This window comes from Limulus polyphemus, unplaced genomic scaffold, assembly GCF_000517525.1.
Source record: "Limulus polyphemus unplaced genomic scaffold, Limulus_polyphemus-2.1.2 Scaffold3504, whole genome shotgun sequence".
NCBI classification, from domain to species: Eukaryota; Metazoa; Arthropoda; class Merostomata; order Xiphosura; family Limulidae; genus Limulus; species Limulus polyphemus.
The window spans coordinates 25,224-47,045 of record NW_013669114.1 but is presented as its reverse complement, the minus strand read 5'-3'; the positions used below and the strand labels follow the sequence as shown (position 1 = coordinate 47,045).

The 21,822-nt window shown below is 33.3% G+C and overlaps 1 protein-coding gene across 6 annotated transcripts in view; it reads right to left on the bottom strand.

Moving 5' to 3' along the window:
• The window catches only part of LOC106469472 (kinesin-like protein KIF2A), a 73,511-nt gene that overhangs the window by 38,495 nt on the left and 13,194 nt on the right, over positions 1-21,822 (bottom strand). For 5 of the 6 annotated variants that reach the window (XM_013929969.2, XM_013929970.2, XM_022398004.1 and 2 more), the window contains 2 exons: positions 16,548-16,642; positions 9,019-9,087 (listed from right to left, as the gene is read on the bottom strand). In XM_013929969.2, the coding sequence (XP_013785423.1) occupies positions 9,019-9,087; positions 16,548-16,642 (164 nt within the window). Of the gene's footprint in view, positions 1-9,018; positions 9,088-16,547; positions 16,643-19,780; positions 19,920-21,822 lie in introns of those variants that run through there. The other variant, XM_022398003.1, reaches the window with a different exon arrangement.

Genomic DNA, 21,822 nt, shown 5'->3' with positions numbered 1-21,822 from the left:
ATGGGCCTAATCAGCCCCAGACAATGGGAAGCCCCTTCCAGACCCCACAGCTAAACCCTAATGCAGACGTCTTCAGTCCTGCCAGAAGTCACATTCTACACACGAGTGTCAGCAATAGAGGTGATCTAGTACGAAGGAAGCCGCAGGAATTTGATGGAAAGGCACTGTGGGAAGCATAAAGAGCAAAATTTGAGCTCCTGGCAGAAATGAATGGATGGACAAAAAAGCAGAAAGCAGTGTACGTGGCAACCAGCCTGAAGGGACAACCACTGGAAATAATTGAACAGTTGTCAGCAGATGACAAGCACAACTATACAGCACAAGCAGCTGCTCTAGAACTCAGGTATGAAACTCAAAATCAGTCCGAAGTCTACAGGGCTAGGTTTAAGACGAGAGTCCATGCTAAAGGGGTGAGCCTGCAAGAGCTGGCACAGGATTTGAAGAGTATGGCACACAAGGCCGACCCAACTGCACCACCCGATGTCCTCAAGCTGTTTCTGAGGGATCAGTTTATAGACGCCTTGGACAGTCCACAACTGAAGATACAAGTCAAACAAGCACACCCCTCTACTATGCACGATGCAATGGCCAGAGCTCTTGAATTTGAATCCTACGTCAAGTCCAGCACAGACGTACCAAGGCTGGTACAGTCATCAGGATTCAAGGCCAGAAAAGGACAGCTCTCAGAGAAGTTTGAGAGACTTTGCTGGTACTGTAACAAACCTGGGCACAAGAGAGCTCAATGCCGGCAACTTCAACATAGGGAAGATGCCACGGCAGGATAGGCTGCTACCCAGAAAGTTTGTTAGAACTGTGGAGAGCAAGGACATATGATGAGCCAGTGTAAGAAGAATACTACCAATAAGTCAGCTTTGGGAAACCAGTAGTGGTTGGTGCTGAGGGAGGACCACCACCACCTATTGTGAAAGTCCCAACAGCTAAGTGTAAAATGGTGTCTATGTGACAGAAAAGCTAGATGGCCAAAAGTGCAACTTTGTCATAGATTCTGCATCTCAGCAAACCCTTGTGAGTATCAAGGTGTTAAATCACAAGAGAGTACCAGAAGCCATACAGAAGCTCTATGGTGTGATAGGACATTATACAATGTTGTGGGGACCAGTGTGGGTAACTATTGACCTCATGGGCATAAAGGACAGACACGAAGTATACTTGGCTAACATTGAAGACCCATACATATTAGGGTTGGACTACATACTACCGAGGAAGTGTGTAGTTAACTTTGATAAAATGACATTTAGGAATGACAAAGGCCAAATTCTGATAGGTGTTAAAAGAGAGGTTGAACTAACCTGGTGCCATCAAGCTGAAGTCAAAGTAACTGAAGGAGTTGATGATGGTGAAGTGGAACCAAGTATAGTTATTAAAGCAGAACAGGAGAAAGACCAAGATTTGAAGCCAATAACAGATTTTCTACAAGCAAGTGTTTTGCACCCTGCTTGGGAGAAGGTGTCTAGTTTAAGCCCTATGACAAAGAACTATTGGGCAAAATGGGACCAGTTGAAGCTTGAAGATGGTATTCTTGTCCGGATATAGGAAATTGACGACCTGACAAACAGTTATACCAAGAAAATTACGAGAAGTTGTGCTGCGTCAATCCCATGATAGTTTAACAGGAGGACATCTTGGAGTTAGGAAGACATTGAGTCGCCTACGACAGAGATTTTAATGGATAGGTATGAGGCAAGATGTGGAAGAATGGTGCAGGACCTGCAGTACATGTTGTGCTAAAAGGGGACCCAAGCATAAGGGACATGCTCCAATGAAGTTATATCAAGTTGGTGCACCAATGGAAAAAGTAGCCATTGACATTGCTGGTCCTTTGCCCCAAACTCGTACTGGAAATAAGTACATTTGTGGGGTGATGGATTATTTCACCAAGTGGCCTGAGGCATATGCAATACCAAATCAGGAAGCTACAACTGTAGCTTTGGCTATTAGTGATTTCTTAGTGAGGTTTGGTATGCCATACGAACTGCATTCAGATCTAGACCATAACTTTGAATCAGCTGTGTTCCATGAATGCTGCAAGTTGTTGGCATACAAAAAACCAGGACAACACCACTTCACCCACAGTATGATGGGATGGGAGAAAAGTACAATTAGACATTGGGACAGGAATTGGCAAAGTTTTGTAATAGCCATCAAGATGACTGGGATGTCTTACTCCCTCCATGGTTTATGGCCTATAGAACAGCAGAGCATGAAGCCACTGGATACATTCCAGCAAAGCTGATGTTTGGTCGGGAACATCGGTTGCCAGTGGATATGATAACAGTACGCCCACCTTACGAAGAGTTGCCTGAGAATGTGCCAGAGTTCATGAAAGTGTTATCTGAAAGGATGGATGATATTCATCATCAAGTGCATTCAAACTTGAAAACGTCTGCTGATTCCATGAAGCTATGTTATGATAAGAGATATACTGAAGTCAGCTTTGTACCAGGAGACAAGGTGTGGTTGTACAATCCCAGGAAGGCCAAATGGAAGTCTCCTAAGTTGTCTTTTCCATGGGAAGGCCCATATGACTTAGTAGATCGTCTCTCAGACATGACTTTCCGAATAAAATGTGATCAGCAAGGTAAGCCAAAGGTGGTGCACGCCAACAGGCTTTGGCGTTATCAGAGTCCAGGACATTTCAGTTGGAACAACATGAACAAAAGAACAAATGACGCTGCTGAAGAGCCACTGTTGAAGAAGAAACTCTACCCGGTTTTGAGAAGGAAAACAGTGAAGCCGTTAATGAAGTTACTACCACTGATGTGACTGTTACCGATAATAGTACATTTCCTGATGGAACAGATGAACCACATGTGAAGCAGAAGCCAATGAGACAGAGATCAAATACATCCTGTAAAATTAAGAGACTTTGTTGTATTTTAATTTTGTGTTAGTAAATTCTGTACATTAAGTTATTGTTAATTATCTATTGGTTTAATGTAAGTGGCTATTGTTCGGGATGAACAATACTAAGGAAGGAGCAGTGTTACGACAGCAGAAGTCACGCGACGCTGGAAGCATGCGCGCTGGAGTTTCTAGAAGGATCATGACTTATCGGGGAACTCCGCGAATGTCCCAGTGTTTGCTAGACGCACTTTTTTTTAGTATATAAGCCTGGCAAAGAAAGTCAGTGATATAGGCAGATAGATAATTGAGTCAAGCGAGTAGTCACCATAAGTGTGTGAATCACTGTGATTTATAGCATGTGTTATAAAGGTTAAGTTTAAAGTGACTGTGGAAATTCTGTGTATTACTAAAAAGTTGTATCGAGAAATAATAAACTAGTTTTAATCAAGAAGGGTCTTGTATTACTGAAGTTTCTCGGAAAATTTTTTTACTGGAAATGATCAAACAAGCAGATACGTAACAATATTTTCAGAATATACAGTTTTGTACTATATTGTATAAGATACATTTTCAAGTACAAAAGTTTAGGATTAGAAAAATAAGATAATCCTACACTGTTGTACTTAAAAATGTCTATCAGATTAAACAAAGAGTAGTTCAAAAATGCCTTTTCCAAAAATCTCAAACAAGTTAAAAATAGGAAGATTAGTATCATGAGAATAATTGATTAGTTGAATGTAATCAATTAATGAGTCTGATGATAAATTTTACTTGTTGAATTTTGTGCAATGCTACTCAAAGACTATCTGTACTAACTGTCCATAACTTAGAAGTGATAGGTTACAGCAGGCCTCGACAAATTCCGGGTGCCAGGTTGACATGGTGACTAAATATTTATTTCTGGCACAGAGTATTTTCTCCCATTTTAATCGTGCATAGGGATGTGCTAAATAGAACTTGAATCTAGAACAATTCTGGATTTTTGGAAGTCCAAAACTATTTTTGAGTTCTTTGAGTCTAAAATCAAACTTTGTTTTTAGGATTTTAATGGCAGATTCAGCACTACATGTTTTTTCAGGAATGAATTGCTGCGGCTACAAAATACATCACTACTTTTGCACCATTTTGTTTTTCTTCTTTCTCTCAATTCAACTAATGAGTGCACATGTTTAGACAGTTAGTTCAGGCAATACTATCAAGTGGTTGTTGATATTATGTGATTGTTAGCATACACTTGTTGCTGTAAAAGTAAATAAATATAGTCCCTATTTCCGGGCACAAAGAGTAGAGAAGTTAGGTTAGGCACACCAAAAGGCCTTTGCTTATTATTGTAGCGTTGTAATGATAAGTAGATATATGAAAGAGGGTTGGCTGAGAGGGTTAAATCAAACAATAAGGAATTCATTAGGTATATGATGGGTAAGCAAAATGTTAGGATGGGGACATAATCTCGGAAGATTACGAGATGGTAAACTTATTAAATTATATGTTCTCTTCAGTTTTTATGAAGGAAGGTACAAGTATTATGCCTCAACCAGAGAACTTAACATATGGGGAAAATACTGATGTAAAAAGTGATAATTATGAGTCCTGAAATTGAAAGAGAAAAGTTGGGAAACCTAAAAATAGATAAATCCTCTGGACCAGACAAATTATATCCTAGAGTTTTAAAGGAACTTAGATTTTATTTGTGTACCACTAGTTAATATTTTTTTATTGGTCATAAATTACTGGAAGAGTATTAGAAGATTGAAAGTTGGCTAATCTTAATCCAATATTTAAAGGAGATGATAAACATTGTCCAGGCAATTATAAGCCAGTTAGTCTTACATCAGTAGTTGGAGAGGTTTTGGAGAATGTGATTAAACATGTATTTCAGTCACTTAAAGCAGTTTGACATTCTTTTAGAATATTACTGCAAGAATTGATGAAGGAAATACTGTGAATTTGGTTTACCTCGATTTTCACAAAGCATTTGATAAGGTACCTCACAAAAGACTTGTTAAGAAAACTAAATCTGTGGGTATGGGGGAAATGATAGATATTAATAGATATGATATTAAATTGGATAGAAAATTGGCTGGAGAGTAGAAAGCAGAGAGTAGTAATAAAAGGAGTAAGATCTGACTGAATCACAATTAAAAGTAGTGCTCTGTGCTGGAGCCTCTACTGTTTGTGATATATATTAATGACATTGAGTGTGAATGACTAACAAAATATTTGAAGTTTGTAGATGACATTAAGATTTTAGGGGTGGCTAACTATATCAAAGATGCTGCAGGATTACAGGGAGATTTAGATCATTTGATACATTGGGCCAATACATGGCAGATGACATTTAACTATCCAAGATGTAAGGTGTTGCATGTAGGTTTTCACAATTCAAATTATTGGTACAATTTAAATGGGAATATATTAAATACTGTGGTTGAAGAAAAAGGTCTTGGTGTTGTGATCGAAAAATCACAAAGTCATCTGAACAGTGTATTGTAGCTAGCAACAGGGCTAATAGGATTTTGGGTAGCATCTATAGAAATATTAAATACAGTACAAAGGATATTATAGTTTCACTGTATAGATCACTTGTAAGGCCTCATTTAGAGAACTGTGTACAGTTTTGGGCTCCCTTCCTCAAAAAGGACATTGAGTTGTTGGAGAAGGTTCAGAGAAGAACCATTAGGATGATACCTGGGATGGTGGAATCATCCTATGAGGAGAGACTAAAATATCTAAACTTGTTTTCTCTAGAGAGAGGAAGGGTCAGAGGAGATTTGTTTGAGGTGTTTAAGATTATTGCGGATATTGATAATATAGATCCATCAAACTTTTTGATATTTAGCAGTGAAAACTGTAGGACAAGGAGTCATAAATCCAAATTCTGGCAGCATAGGAATCATCTGCAGTTCAGACAGCATTACTTTTCATACAGGGTGGTTGGCTTTTGGAATGAGCTGCCTTCAAGGGTGGTGGAGACAGAAAATTTAACTGAGTTCAAGAAAAGATTGGATGAATACATGAGTAGTAAGGGAAGGTTATAGTTGGGAGCTGGAAAGGACATCTTTGATGGGTTAATAAACTCCTTTCTGTTCCTTTACAATTTTATGAAATTTATGAAAAAGATTTCACCTATTCTGAAACAACTTGCTTGGCCTATTAATATTGCAGTGATTATTTTCTGTTTACTTTCATTCTTTGCAAGAATCCACCTAAGTTATAGTTATTTAGTCTACTATTTAAATAATGAAGGTGCTCAACATCAACACCGAAACTTGGGAGACATCGCTGCCGATCGTGCCGACTGGAGAAACGCTCTCCGTAAACAGCTGAAGATCGGTGAAGAGGAATTGACGATGGTAGCAGAAGAGAAGCGAGCGCATCAAAAGGAACAGGTAGCCAACAGACCAGCGTCAATGCACATATATGACCTCTGCAACCGGGACTGTCACTCTCGTGTCGGTCTCCTTAGTCACAAGAGACGCTGCTCTAGACGAGCGATCAACATGAGCTAACAATGGACGGATGCTCATCCATGGTCAAACCTGGCCAAAGGAGGCCTACATACCACATTTAAATAATTGCACATACTGGAAATTAACTTTAAATATATGTTACATAATAAAGTTTAATAATGAACCCTTTGTTTTTTAATGTAAAACTGTATATCTTGTACCATAACCATACAACTGACTCCTTTCTGTATCAGACCTGACTCCAAGATCTAAAAATATTTGTTGAGGTCTGGGTTACAGGGAAGACATCTAGTCAACACCTTGGGCTATTCATTACCAATGAATAGCGGGATTGATTATCACATTATAACACTCCCATGGCAGAAAAGGCAAGAAGATTGTGACTCAAAAGCATAGCCATTAGGCCATATCAGGGCCTGACAATTAGTCAATTAGAATTTTTCTCTTGCATCATTAAGCCAAGTGGGTCACCCAGCTGTTATTCATTCTAAAATGAGATTTCCAATAAACTTCTGTTGAAATCAGAAGCAATATTTTTATTAAACAAATTTCAAAAAGTAACAGTAATTATTTTTAATTTTGGTCAGAAATACTACATGCTGTTAATGTAGTAATGTGAGATTAATAGATTAGTTGAATGTGATGTTAAAAATAACATTGCATTAAAATCAGTATGCTAAACATTGTACATGTTAAAAATTAACCCTATGTGCACGATTGGTGGTCAAAGTGTGCATGCCTGGACCATATACAGAGTGCCATTTAACATATTATGAATTTGATTTCAGAATTTTCAACTTTTCATGTTACCCAACACTGCATATTTTGCAACAGTTCAGTTCATGTTAGAGTAGAGAAAATACCAAATACAATATAAAAGGATATTGAGCAAAACTTCATATGCATTTAGGACATTCTAAAAGTTCTGCAAATGCAACTTGCAAACTGTATAATGGACAAAAGCGTTTTTATTCTTCAGGTCACCTTGCACTACAACTTGCCAAAGTCTGAGTCATCTTAACTTCAGCATCTCGCAAACATATTTTCAACATAAAACTTTTAGTAACACATCAGATTTTTTGTATACAACAGACTTGTAATGTTGACTTAAGGATTTCCACATTTCCTGAAGATATACTTCATAAATTGGGAATTACAGTTAACATTACTTCTCTAATATGGGTTGGTCCAATGGACCAACCTCTACACGTTCAGTTAACAATGTTTCCACTGTTACCCATTATTATTCTAATAACTTTAATGTGCTCCATGTTTAAGAATTATTTTTATTCTTATCTATAGAATAATTAATATTAGAGCTGAGTGATTAGTAAAACTTGATAATTGATAGTCAGACTCATTAATCAGTTATTTTCACATGACTTGAATAGCTGAAAAAAATCAAAATAAAAAATTTTAAAAAATACAAACAGTAATTTTAGCTTTTTTTTATTAGATTTTTGTGATTTATGACACTAATCAAGCTAAACAACCTTGAATTATTTAATGAGAAATCCTAATGGCAATATTTTGATTACCTGGATAGTTATAATAATTGAAACAATAATAATCAGAAACACTAACTTTGATTAAACGAGTCAAGAAGTCAGCTCTAACCACTATTTAGGAAAATTTAAATTGATTTTCATAATTATAAGGTTATATTACATTTTAGTGTACTGTATTGAATATTTGAAAATATTTAGTGGTCAATATGGACAATAAATGCCTGAAGGTTCATGAAATTGCCAACACTTCAGAGAGACGGAGACTTTTTGTTGGTATGTTGTGATCAAATGTTGGTTCACAATGGTTTTTATTAGTACTAATATGGTAGACTGATTAGTACTGGAATGCCACAGCTCTCTTTTCTTAATAGTGTTGATTATATTCATATCAATACTTTAATCACACTTACACATGATAAATTAGCTATTATTGAGTTTAATCTCAAATGTACCACAGTCTTGAACACCCCCATATTTAACATTGTACAAATGAAAAAATAAATGAGCTTCCAATGTCACTCATGATTATTTTAATGGACTTAAATAACCCTCAACATTCAAGAAATTGTGTTTTACTAATCCACAAACTGATAATGGCAGTTTGACTGATAAAAATAATGCAAGGCTGCTTTTCTACAGCCAATTATCTGTGCCTATTGCTTCTTGAAAAGCAAAATTTCCAGGATACACTACAGTTTTTGATTGACAAAAAGAAGTTAGGTCATTCTAGAGGCTATGTTTTAGGTTATAACAACATCAAGGTGAGGAAGATAAATAAAAGTCATGCACATCAGTGAAATTAATAACAGACTAACATACACAAACCTTCCATCATAATCTTCCCCAAAGAGAAAATATGTTGGAAAAATTAGTTCTATATTTAAAAATCTATTATCAAATAATTGGTCAGCCCTCATCACGATACTCACATCAGTAACAGAAACACATGGTTTAGGGTTGATGAAATACCTAGAAGTGCCTTATCAGTTATCTCAATGTTGTGATGAATTAATAAGTTGATAATGATAGACAGGACTTTGGATACTTTAACCTAACTAAAACATAAACATTATTTGTTCATATTCTAAAATTTCTAAATAAAATATTTTTGATGACACACTTTAGTTTTCCAGAATTCTTGATTAAATTGGCATTTTTCAAGGATTTTCTCCTACCTTTCGATTAACATTGCGAGGCACTTCAAAAATCCCAGGATTGAGGGAGAACACAGCATCAAACTCTATCTACATAAAAAAAAAGAAACCATATAGCTTAACAAAACTTTTACAAAAATGTGACTTCTACTAAAAATTGAAAGATGAAAAGCATTAGTTCAACAGTTAACTCTATTGTGCCTGGATGGATGCAGGCTGCAACACTGAATAAGAAAAAAGTGTACAACAAATTTGCAGTTGTTTTTCCACACATTAAAACAACTTTTTCAGAGTTAAGATTTATTCAATAACTTTATTTGAAAAACAAAACAATTGTGATTTTTAATTCATTTTAGCATGCTCTAAATGAATGTTCAGAATATTTTCTCAGCATAATATTGCACTTGCAGCCCTTAGGAGGAAAGTCAAAACAGTTTTGAACAAAATAACACAAAGTTGAACCTTTGAAAAGGCTATAGGCTAGTGATCTAAACATGTATAGAAAACTCATTTCCTGTTCATTTCAATTACATAAAACCAACATGGGTTCCAGTTCAACTGAATCTCATGTAGAGATTAGAAATGGTAAAAGTTTAGCTTGATAATATATTGTTAGAAGAAAAAACGTTTGTTAACAACTTCTGCCACAACAACACTGCTGATAATTTGTAAAGCTTGAAAAACCACGTTTTGTTATTCTAAACTTAATTTTAATGACGATGTTGCAATATGATAATAAAAATAAATGCTATTTCTGGAACAAGATGAGGTTGGTTTAATTAGGTCATTTTGTACTCAATTATATAAAGCTTCATTTTGCCAACAAAGCTACTGGTATTCACATTAAACTTTATTGGCATAAAAAACCACAACAACACGCCTGATTCCATTAATGCTTGTTTTATCATTTTATACTTCCTTTGGAGTATGATGTTTCAGTAAGATGGAAGTAAATATTTTTTTGTAAAACACAATGAGGTAGGTTTAGTTAGATAATTCGGTATAGTAAAAAATTAATTGTACACCAATCATTATAAACAGTAGTAGAGTATTTTTGAATAATAAAAAAAAAGATAAAATTTACAGTTTTATGCTATAAAAACTTTATAGGAAAGTTTTACAAGAATGTAGGAAGATGTAGAAACCAACAATTAAAATCCACAACTAGAACTGGGTGATTAACTCAATTAATCGATATAATCAATAACAACAAGTAAAATAATTAATTGTTCACTTTAATAGATTAATGTCCTGATTCATGAAAATAACCAACTATCAAAATTAGTGTTAACACCTCCCACACGAACCAGCCCAGCATCTGTTAGTACTGAGCCTAGAATGGTCAAGAGGGGGGTCATTCCAGAAACTGGTGATTTAAGGTTATTTTGATGGATCGTGAGGAACAAATCTCGGCACAACTTCTGAAAAAAAAATCTAAATATTAATGAAAATATGACATGATTAAATCTATATGAATTATACTATGGTGGTACCATTCTTCTTATATTTACTCTTCATTATAGAAATGGCATTTTTAATTTGAGAATCACAAGGGAAATCATCTTGTAATGCATCTGCTTCAACTTCAACATTGCATCTTTGGGCTTTACTCTGCCATTAGTTTCACAAAATACTGAAACTAATGATTTCATAAACATGATTCCAATTCTCCTTTTTGAAGATAACGATACTACTGTGCCCCTTGTTTTATGTCTTGCTATCAATACACAAATAAATTGCCAAATCTCCGATTCAGCTGGTATGTCAAATTAATTGGGATATCTTCTAGTAAGTTCTTCCATCATCCAACCTGAACCCACAGTTTAGTTTAATCGCTACACTTAAACCATCAAATTCCCCACCACATACAGAACATTTCATTGCTACATTGTTTTACTTTACATTTGCAATTTAACTTCTCCATATTGGCTCTCATGGTCTCAGGTCAGGTCAAGGGCCTAGTCCAGTGACCCAGAACTCAAAAATAGTGCCAAATGCCTTTTTTTTGTCTAATTAAAATAATCCAAACCTTTCTGGAATGACTTATGTTTTTGGATCTACATCAAGATGCCAGGATGGCTTGAGTGGCAGGTGTTAATATTTTTGATTATTACAACTATGCAGGTCTCATGCGAGAATAATCAATTGAATGTAATCAATTAATGAGACAAATGATCAATCAATTACCAAATTCCATTAATTGCTCAGCTCCATCTACAACAAAGGTAAGCATTTCTTAAAAAAACATATCCCAATGGAATATTTCTAGAGCTGAGTTCATACAAATATCACATATAAAAATAAGACATTTCATTTTTTAGAAACTTAATCTGTTGAAAGATCATCTCAAGTTTAAAATTGTTACATCCACTGGTTTCTTATTTCACAATGCAGTAAAACAAACTGTACAACAGGTACATGGTATCGACACACCTGGGCATTTTAGAGTTATGTATCTAGTTATTATTTGACAATGAAAACTGTTTTTTTACACATAAATAAAAATTCAATTAAATAGATTTTTTTATACACAACCTAAAACAATGGAGATAACAAGGTATAAATACTCTTATTAACTACTTTTAATGTAACTTTAATTCACACTTATGCAAAACAAATACCAGGTGACCAGTCATGTGATCTGATATACTAATGTTTATTACTGAATTCCACACTCACAAATGCTTATTGCAGTCCAATAAATGATAAGAGAGTATGATCACCTCAAATATGATAATGGATGCTTACAACAAACAAATTAAGTTGCTAGAGTAATATAACCTAATAATTAATCACAGCTGCTTGGAAGTGAATCTTGTGATATCAAGCCTCTTCCAGAGCATCCATACATGTTCAATAAAATCAAAATGCAGTGATCAAACTGATTAGTTCAGTCACTCAATACCCTCTTCTTGCAGAAAGTTGCTAACCAGTAGAACACAGGATATGTGTGTGTGTGTTTTACCACAGGATAGGAGAAAGTTCTGACGAATTGTTTGTGAATGTGACAATACTGATGTTGTAAGTATGCATCTTTATATTGTATGATATTCACAGTATGATTATCAATATTAATCTGACCAATACCACTATGTGCATCTTTCTTTTGTGATACTGGGTTAGATCTGGTCCTAGTCACTTTCCAAATGTTCTGTCTGCAGTGTGAAACTTTATTGATTTATGAACAAAACACACAAAAATATGTTGCTTGACCAATCCACATGATCTTAACACCACTAAAGACTGTCTTTTATGGTAATAGGTTAGAAGAACGCACATTATTGGTCACCCGGCATAAAAGACAACCTGCTGAAGCTCATTTCTGATCATTTATGTACTAGCTTCTTATCCAGTTACTGCTCTGAACCACTGATTTAGTTGGGAAATTGAGGATCACTAGCTGCATCAAGACCATATTATCAAATTGTGATCATTTTTCACACTGTTGACAATGTCAGGACTCACGCCAAATTTTAGGCAAAAAATATGAATAAATATAGGGGAATCTAGTCAAAAATATGAAGTTAATATACTGCATCTAAAAAAATTGATCAGATAAAGGGCACATTACTTTGAAAAAGACAACAAAATGAGAAAAACTTTCCTATATAAAGAAATTATTCTAATTAATAATACTTGAATATGGATAACTTAATTATTTTTTCATGTGACAACTCTCATTTCTATTCTCATGGGCACAGTAGAAGTGTTGTCAGAATGATGATAAACAGGCATACATTTGGATAATGCATCTTTTTAAAAAAGCTATGGAGATTGCAGGCATGGTTTTTACATCATGTTCTGGGCTAGATCTGAATGCATAGTGCATAACATGAAGATTTCAGATTATGGAAGGGAGAAAACTTTCACAGCAATCTTCCTTTGGTGCATTGTAGATCTCCTTTCAATGGTTTTGGTGACATTTGGATCATCTCCTTAAATGCTTGCAACAAGCTTCAGTGGGATGTATATTTCATCCTTTGGGAAGTGCACAAATGTTTCAAATACATGGTTTCTTTGACATGATCGTAAGGGAAGATCAAAAATGTTTCCTGGTAATTGGTTTCGTTATTGGACATTATCTAATCAGCATATCCAGTTGTTTTGCATCTTGATCAGTGGAGGTTTCATCATACACAATCATGTTTCCTGAATTATTTTTCATTGTTGTTGAACATCCTAGAGAAAAGCTGACAAGCATCATCAAATGAAGCAAATTAAAATTCCTTGATTGCAACATTAATTACCCATAGTGCTTCTGCTTCACTGACTTCTTCTGCTAGGTTTACCTGTAGATGAATAAGTTGGCTTGAGAGTCACAGATCTAGGATGTAAAGGCTAAGGGAGCAGATTTAGATGATGTATAATTCTAGTTGTGGTGTTCCTATTTATTGTTGTTTACACTGTTGCCTGGGGTAGGTTGAAACTTGTCAAAACAAGTCTTCGCCTTTTCTATATGTGGCAACCCTCAGCAGTGTTATTTTAACTAAGAGAGCCCAGTTTCAACTAAAAATAATTTGTAACAAAGTATGCAAAAGACCTCATAGCTGTTCTGTTTTTGACACCACACACCAATTAATGTATTTCTTATTCAACCAAGAGTCTTGAAATGTACATGTGGTACAGCAGGATAATTCAATGTTGAAAAATTTCAAATACCTAAAGATATACATGATTAGTGAAACATACCTGCCCGCATATCTAACTTACATATACAATGACTAAACTTGTCCCAATTGAAAAGATGCCTCCAGCCCTTAAGAAAGGTTATCTAGTTTAATTTCAGGCACACTGGATAAACTTTAATAGATATAGCCTATTCTTACTCATAACAAACAATAGAAAGTAGTAATGAAATATATCATTTTAAGAAAGTGCAAAAAGTGTAAAGAACAGTTAAAATATAAAACAAAATATTTAAGACTTTTATCATTTTTGAGGTTGTGCAAATTTAGCTTGAAGTAATGTCAGTTTAATCAATAGTCAATGTTTTGACTAATGTTTATATATGTATAATTTCAAACTGAAATTGTTACTAATTCATAATCAAGGTTTTCAAGTGACATTCTTAATCATTTTCAGACTTGAAATTAAGATTTTTTGACCAATATATTTCAAAATACAAACCACAAATTTAACCAATGAAAAATCTCTTTTTCACACACCTACTCAGTTTTCTTCACTGAGACAACATAGGTTTACCCTTTCATTAGGCCCTCAACTGAACTGTTATCTTATGACAAACTAAGATATGCTTTATTCATGTTCTCCTGCACCTTCAGATTTTATGCCTTTGGGTCTGGAATGTAATCTTAAAACTGCTTAATATTCTAACAAAGTTAACAAGCCTTGAAAAAATATATATTTTGTACTAAAGGATAATAATTACTTATAGTGTAAAACTTTGGAATTTAGTGTCATAAAAAGTATTGCCATATTAATAATTATATGAACAACAGTCTCATTTATCACTAAAAATATTTGGAGATAATATAGGGAGATATTAATTATATGGATTTACAGGGAATAGGTGTATTTTAGGCCAAAATATAGGGATATAGCTTTAAAATATTGGGATTATAGGGAAATACAGGTCTGATGGGGGACTGCAATGGTCTATTCTGTACCGGTGGTCTGAAAACCAATCCACATGCTGCTGACAACATTTTGTAATACTAGATGCAACTCTGACATGACTCGTGTATGACCAGCTTCTAGTGGACTTATTGCTCATGGAAATGTTCATTGTCTATTGGACTTCTAGCATGTTCTACTATCAGCCTGATCTCTTCAAACTGCTAATGGAGAACATGCTTCTTTCATTTTCATATGACTGGTCATCTAAAACTTGGTTTGTATAAATATTAAATAAATGATGCTACAGGCATTATTTAGTGACAGTGGATGTGCCATCCTCTAGATATAGACCTTTATTACACCTTATTTATGAGCATCATATATAAACTTTAATCTATTCAGCATTAACATGTATTCAGATTTATAATACTAAAAAAAAGCACTTAAATTGTTATTTTCCAGTTCCTTTCAGTTAATATATTCAACCCATTCTCCATCATACAACTTAATATATATTGTTACGTCTGTGTTCATTTGTTAATTTCCCGTATATATTCTTTTCGAGAAACTTCAGCGATACAAGTCTTTTCTTAAATAAACTAGTTTATTCTTCCTCAATTCTACTTTGCAATACACCTAATTTCCACATTAACTTAAACACACGCTATAATTCACAACGAACGATTCACGCACTTTACTTATGGCTTGACTCGATTATCTGTCTCTATCTCCCTGTCTGCTATTCAATTATCTATATCTCTCTATCTCCATGCCGTCACTTCTCGCCGGTCTCATATACTATAAGAGTGCATGTCTAGCAAACGCTAGCATTTTTGCGAATCTTCTAGACACTCAGATACTTAAAAAAAAAGATAGCCAGAGTAAGGTTTGAAACAAATGGGAATATAGTATCAACAGAGAAAAAAAAAGAGGAAAACTATGATCACAGAAATGGTCAAAATACATGTGTTCTAATGTATAAATTACTATCAGAAAATGCATCATTTAGGTTCTTCTATACATTATACTATTTCAGTATTTTTTGTTTTACTTTTTCATATTTCTTCATAAATATGAGTTTATGCAATTTGTTATACATTTGTTTGTATTAATATTTTATTACTGGCCATCATGTGTTTATATATATATATATATATATATATATCTGTATTGTATATTCATTTTGTGTATTAAAAGGTTTTAAACCAAGAAAAACATTTGCAGTAATTTGTTTCTGCAGTAAGAAATCTGAAGGAAAACCAAGGTTTACAAATAATTACAGTGAAGTTATTGGTGTACCTAACAGGATATAATAATACTCCACATAACAGTTTATACTGATGATGTACATATCAGCATTGGCATCAGGTATAAATACTTTTACTGCAATTTATACGAAAAACATATTATACATCAAAATACATATAAAGATGTATACATTTCAATACACTACTAACTTAATAGCATACAAAATTCCTGCACACTGGATAGTAACTGGTGGAGGATATGAATAACAATATTCTCATTTAAACTTTGTAAAATTAGCATAATAACTATTTAATTTTAAAGAAACTTGGTTACACACACATCCATGCACCACACAATAAAATGGTATTCCAATATTCACTATCAAAACGACTTGCCCTGACCATAGCATATTCTCAATCTGGAAAATGACTGCATTTGTAGTCACCTTAATTGAATGAATTACTGCATTTGTAGTCACCTTAAATTAAATGAATTACTGCATTTGTTGAATGTTAATTTATAAAGTTAAGTAACATGTATGGTTGAACCAATTAGTTAAAAAAAAATCATTTGAAACAAATAATAATGTAATAAAACAATCAAATAAAGAGCGGATCTACTTATGTTTTCATTAACATTACTTCAGAAACAAATATATGTTGGGCCGCATAACCTTTAAAAAATGAATGCATGACATTACATGTCTATATCAATTGTGACCTCACCTCTTTTCCTTTAGTCTCTCCATGTTCAAACCACTCAACAGTTACACTTCTTGTAGCTAAATTGATTCCACTAATCACAGCAGAATGGATACGGCCTATAAGTATGTAATAAAACACTGAAATTATTAGACTTCAAGGATAATACACTAGTTTCTATCTTGTATTTCTTAAATGAGAGTTTACTTGTACTTGGGTATTCAACTTTAAAACATGCTTATAGGGAGTACGTACAACAATCAAGGTGTTTATTTTCATTCAACAGGATTTATGTGTAGCAGTACTTACATACACATTTGTAAACAACTAACACCTCAACTGTTTACTTTATTTTTAGAAATTGATAAAGAAATTAAACATTCTAAAAGTATGTGCCCCCAATGGCTCAATAGTAAATTAGAGGGCTTATTATGCTAAACATTGGACACAGATAACCCATTATGTAGATATATGCTTAACAACAAACAAAACTAAAAGTATATAAGATTGGGTTAAATTATGGTCTGAATGTAAAACACATTCATATATTAAAACAATTCACTTACAGCTGAACACATGGCTTCTTAAAGCACCATATATATATATATATATATATATATATATATATATAGTGTGTGTGTGTGTGTGTGTGTGTGTGTGTGTGCACACATGTCTGTTTAAACATTAACTACAATAGTTTCTATTCTAAAAGCAGAAAAAAATTGTTATAATGAAAATATGAACATTTTAATAATTTTTTGAATATTTTTGTCACGACCACTGTTAATGTTAAAGCTGTAATACAAGCAGCTAATAATATATATTAATTATTCGTTCATACAAAGTATTTCAAGTCAAAGTTAAAGAACTGGTTTAAAATTTGTACTGAAATTTAAAATCTATATAATCAATCGATATAAAATCAAAGCCAACCATACAAAAACTATCATTATCAATTACTCAACCATTTATAATCCAAGTATTCAACAAACTTTATTACTCACGGTTATCTGAACAGTGAGAAAAAATCTAGATGACTATATAAAATAAATGGATGTGACAAAACATTTACAAGGGAACTTATAAAACATTTAGTTTTAGCTATTCCATTACCAAATCAGTTTGTGTTTTCCTATGAATTTCACAATAGCTCCTGACCTACTTTAATAATTAATAAGCCATTTGAGTTCAAAACTGACTATCAGTGTTAAATTTCAATGAAACTGGTTCATTACTAGCTTTTACTATAACTTCATAATGATAATCCAGTGGTTCAACAACATTACCGTGGAAGCATTATAGAAAGTTCTCTAAAACACAGACAATAGTGTTAAAATAATCAGTTGTTTACACTTAAGCTGAAGAAGACTAGGAAGTAAATAGAAGAGAAGAAGGGGCAAAACAATCATTATTTGAGAATATAGCACTACTAGTTTATTTTTAGGGTTAAAAAACAAGTATACGAATAAAATTATTTGACAAGATAAAATACATGTGTTATATAATGAACTAAAAAACCATGGATTCAAATATAGCATTTCCTGTTTCATGAAGCAAGCTAATCTTTCTGGACTGGAAATTTTAGCTTTAGATGTCTTGAGCAACAAAAAAACATGTTAAAAGTGTATACTTAACTTAAGCCTACAATTTAAGAATGAATTCTTACTAATCAAGACTAGTGTGATTTATTCAATAATGGAAGGTGGGGAAAAAAACGTAACTTTTTTGAATACTAAGTCTGAAATTTTTTGACAGGCTGGACACACATGCACCACTTTAAAATTTACATGTTCACCTAAAAATAATCACTAAACGTAAAACTAGCAAAATACAAAACCTGTTATCACAACCTAACTATTTCTTGATGTTCCATCAAAAAATATAAATTTTCTACAAATGTTCTACTTTGATCACCCTACCCTTGACTACATCAGGACAATTAAATTGATTAACAGATTACACGTATAAGTTGATTTGTATTATGTAAAAATAATTGATTAATCAAAATTGGTGTCTCTGATTATTCCAACTATTTAAGGATTTTTTATTATTATTTTTGATTAATTCAAGATTGTTCAGCTTAATGTCAATGACAGAAAATAATCAACTATTTGAAAGTTAATACTATTTTGGGTTACTCCAACTATCCAAGCCTCATGCGAAAATAATCAATTATCAAATTCCATTATCAGCCAGCTTTTACCTTGACATTATGGCCAACAATCTCAGTTTTGAGTCACCATACCAAAATCATTTTGATATACACTTTATATATTTATATCGAGGACTGATATATAAACACATAGATCTTTAGAAAGTACACACACATACACACAGCTTTATATATATTTATATCAAGGACTGATCTATAAACACACATCTTTAGAAAGTACACACACACACAAACACAGCTTTATTTATTTATATCAAGGATTGATATATAAACACACACATCTTTAGAAGGTACACACACAGCTTTATATATTTATATCAAGGATTGATATATAAACACATCTTTAAAAGTACACACACACAGCTTTATATATTTATATCAAGGACTGATATATACACATACATATTTTGAGAGTACACACACACAAACACAGCTTTATATATTTATATCAAGGACTGATATGTAAACACATTTATATATGTAAAAAGGCTAAACACATATGCATCTTTGAATAAAAAGCTTACACATTCACCAATATATAGAAAAATCTAAACACGTATACCTTTAGATAGTCTAAGCACACACACGTACCTCTTTAGATAAGTCTAAACATATGCATACACATATTCATACAAGTCTAAACATACACAAACATTTTTACACAGAAAGTTTAAACATATATTGTAATAAATATAGAAAAGTCTAAATATATATATCTTTAGCCAGATACGTTTAAACATACACATATACCTTTTGATGGAAAGTAAGCACACACACACACATCTTTAGATAGTCTAAACACATATACACCTTCACACAGAAAAGGCTAAACACACATATTTAGATAGAAAACAATTTTAGATACAAATTTCTAAGCATTCCAACAAGATCTACAATTTCAGATGTTAAATCTGTGTTATTAGAAATGGCCCATCAACTATCAAAATGCAGATCTTAGGTTAGCAGCAAATAATTAAAAGGTTATTTAACCATAAAAATAAGGTGTCAAATGCAAGAAGTAACTGCATGAAGCAACTCTACTTGAAAGTACAATCACATATTGATTTTGTATGCCCCTCCATACCATAGATCAAGTCCAGTCCAACAACAACTGGTTGGAGAATGTAAGGTATGGTCTGGCAAATACAGTTCCATAAAAATGACATTTCCACTTTCTCCCAGTTTGGTTTTATGCAATGAAAACAACAGTTTTTTTACTGTATTATACAAAGCTAGATTAGTCATCTTCATATCTTGGGGGGGGGGGGGGTCATTAAAGTTACAGATGAATAACTGGTTGGGGCAATTAATGTTAGACTCAATATCATGAAACATCATGGATGCTTTCTCAAATCCATTTAATAACATTTAAATCTAGCTTTAAAGTTATGAGTGCAAGCTTACTGAAGTTGCTCAATACTTAAGAACTTTTCCAGTGTCTCCTTTTATTTTCTGCACGATTTTACTCAATTTCTCCCTTCTCAGACAATTCAGTAACTTAAGGTACATCTATACTTTACCATTGTATCATTTTGTTTATTCAAACTATACACATTTTGTAAAAAAAAAAAAATACATAAAGTAAATTTTTCTACACATAGGTATTTATTTATCTTTATAAAGTGACAAAAAATCAGTTGATTTCCTGAGGCACTCTTAAAAACTTTTTCATACATGCTATTCTTTTTCAGTGTAGTAATCACTCATTATAACTGTACAGCAAAAACAAGCATTTACACATTTTTTTTATATAAATGTACACGTCAGTTATCGTTACCGCTACATGTAACAATCTATTTTATTTCGCCAGTATTGGAAGAAATACTGATCTTGAGAGACTAACTGTGAACCTGTCACTCTTGTCTAAATAAGGTTAAACTTTCGTTGGGCTGGTTTCAAAAACTGGGTGGAGTCAGGACTTTTTTTTATTACTTTCAGTATTCTACCTACGTTCTGTGTGGGTTACATACGCAAATGGGAAAGTTTATAACACAATCTCGTAAATTCAAGTCATAACGTGGGGCAACAAACAGCTAATGGCTCGTAAACAATGGTGCATATCGGATACTGCGCACTTCTCTTCAACGTGAACGAGTTCACATTCCTACTCTGTACGGCGAGTAAGAAAAATAGAAATACATGCCACGTGCAATTTCCTTCCAGGGCATATGACTCACCACATAGAGGGAAACCCACACATATCTAGAATAGCGTTTTAGCAACAAGAGCGACCAAAGACAAATTTTTAACCACTACCTACTGATTGTTTGAGTTAAAATCTATCTGATATCAAGCAGTTCCGGTTACATACAGTATCTTACTGTAAAGAAAGTATCATGTCTAACTATAAAATACAATATATATAAATGGTAAACACGTTTGTAATTTACACAATCTGGCGACTACGAAATACTGCAAACGTTGAACAAAAAAATCACACCAACTACTTCCTTTGTCTATGGCCTTCAACCATACATCGATGCCTACGGCTTTCTTGTCTACCTATCTATCAAGATCTCCCAGCCTTCATTACGACAGAAAAACGAACACTTAATGTGACATTAATGAATAAATATTTAATACTGTAACTTTCTCATACTGTTTTAATACTTCGTTTTAAACTTTTTCGGTGTCCTTTTACAAGCCTGCTGTCTTTAAAATGAAAAAAATAAAAAAAACAAGCGGTCAATGTGAAAACTGGCCATGGTAATGTTTACATAACTAGTAATTGATTATTAATGGTTGTATTACGTTAACAAATATTATACGTTTATTGTTTAAAATCTACTTATTTCTGTTACTTTTCGGAGTCAGTCTCTTTCTTAGTTAGTGCATCTAAGTAAATCATAGTTGAAGAGATTTCAATAATTAGTGCCGTTACCTGCTCACTACGTGGTGTGTTTCATATCATAAGAGCGACTCCGTCTTTTGAATAACTGTTTCATTCAAACTGAATCAAGATATAGCTTAAACGATAAAATGACTAATATGTATGCACGTACACATATACATACTAAGGCACTTAAAACATTCGCATTACCTTCAGATATGTATATCTTTGTTTTAACTTACCGTATTTTTCGGAATATAAGACGCGCCCTTATTTTGAAGACAAAGTTTTTGGGG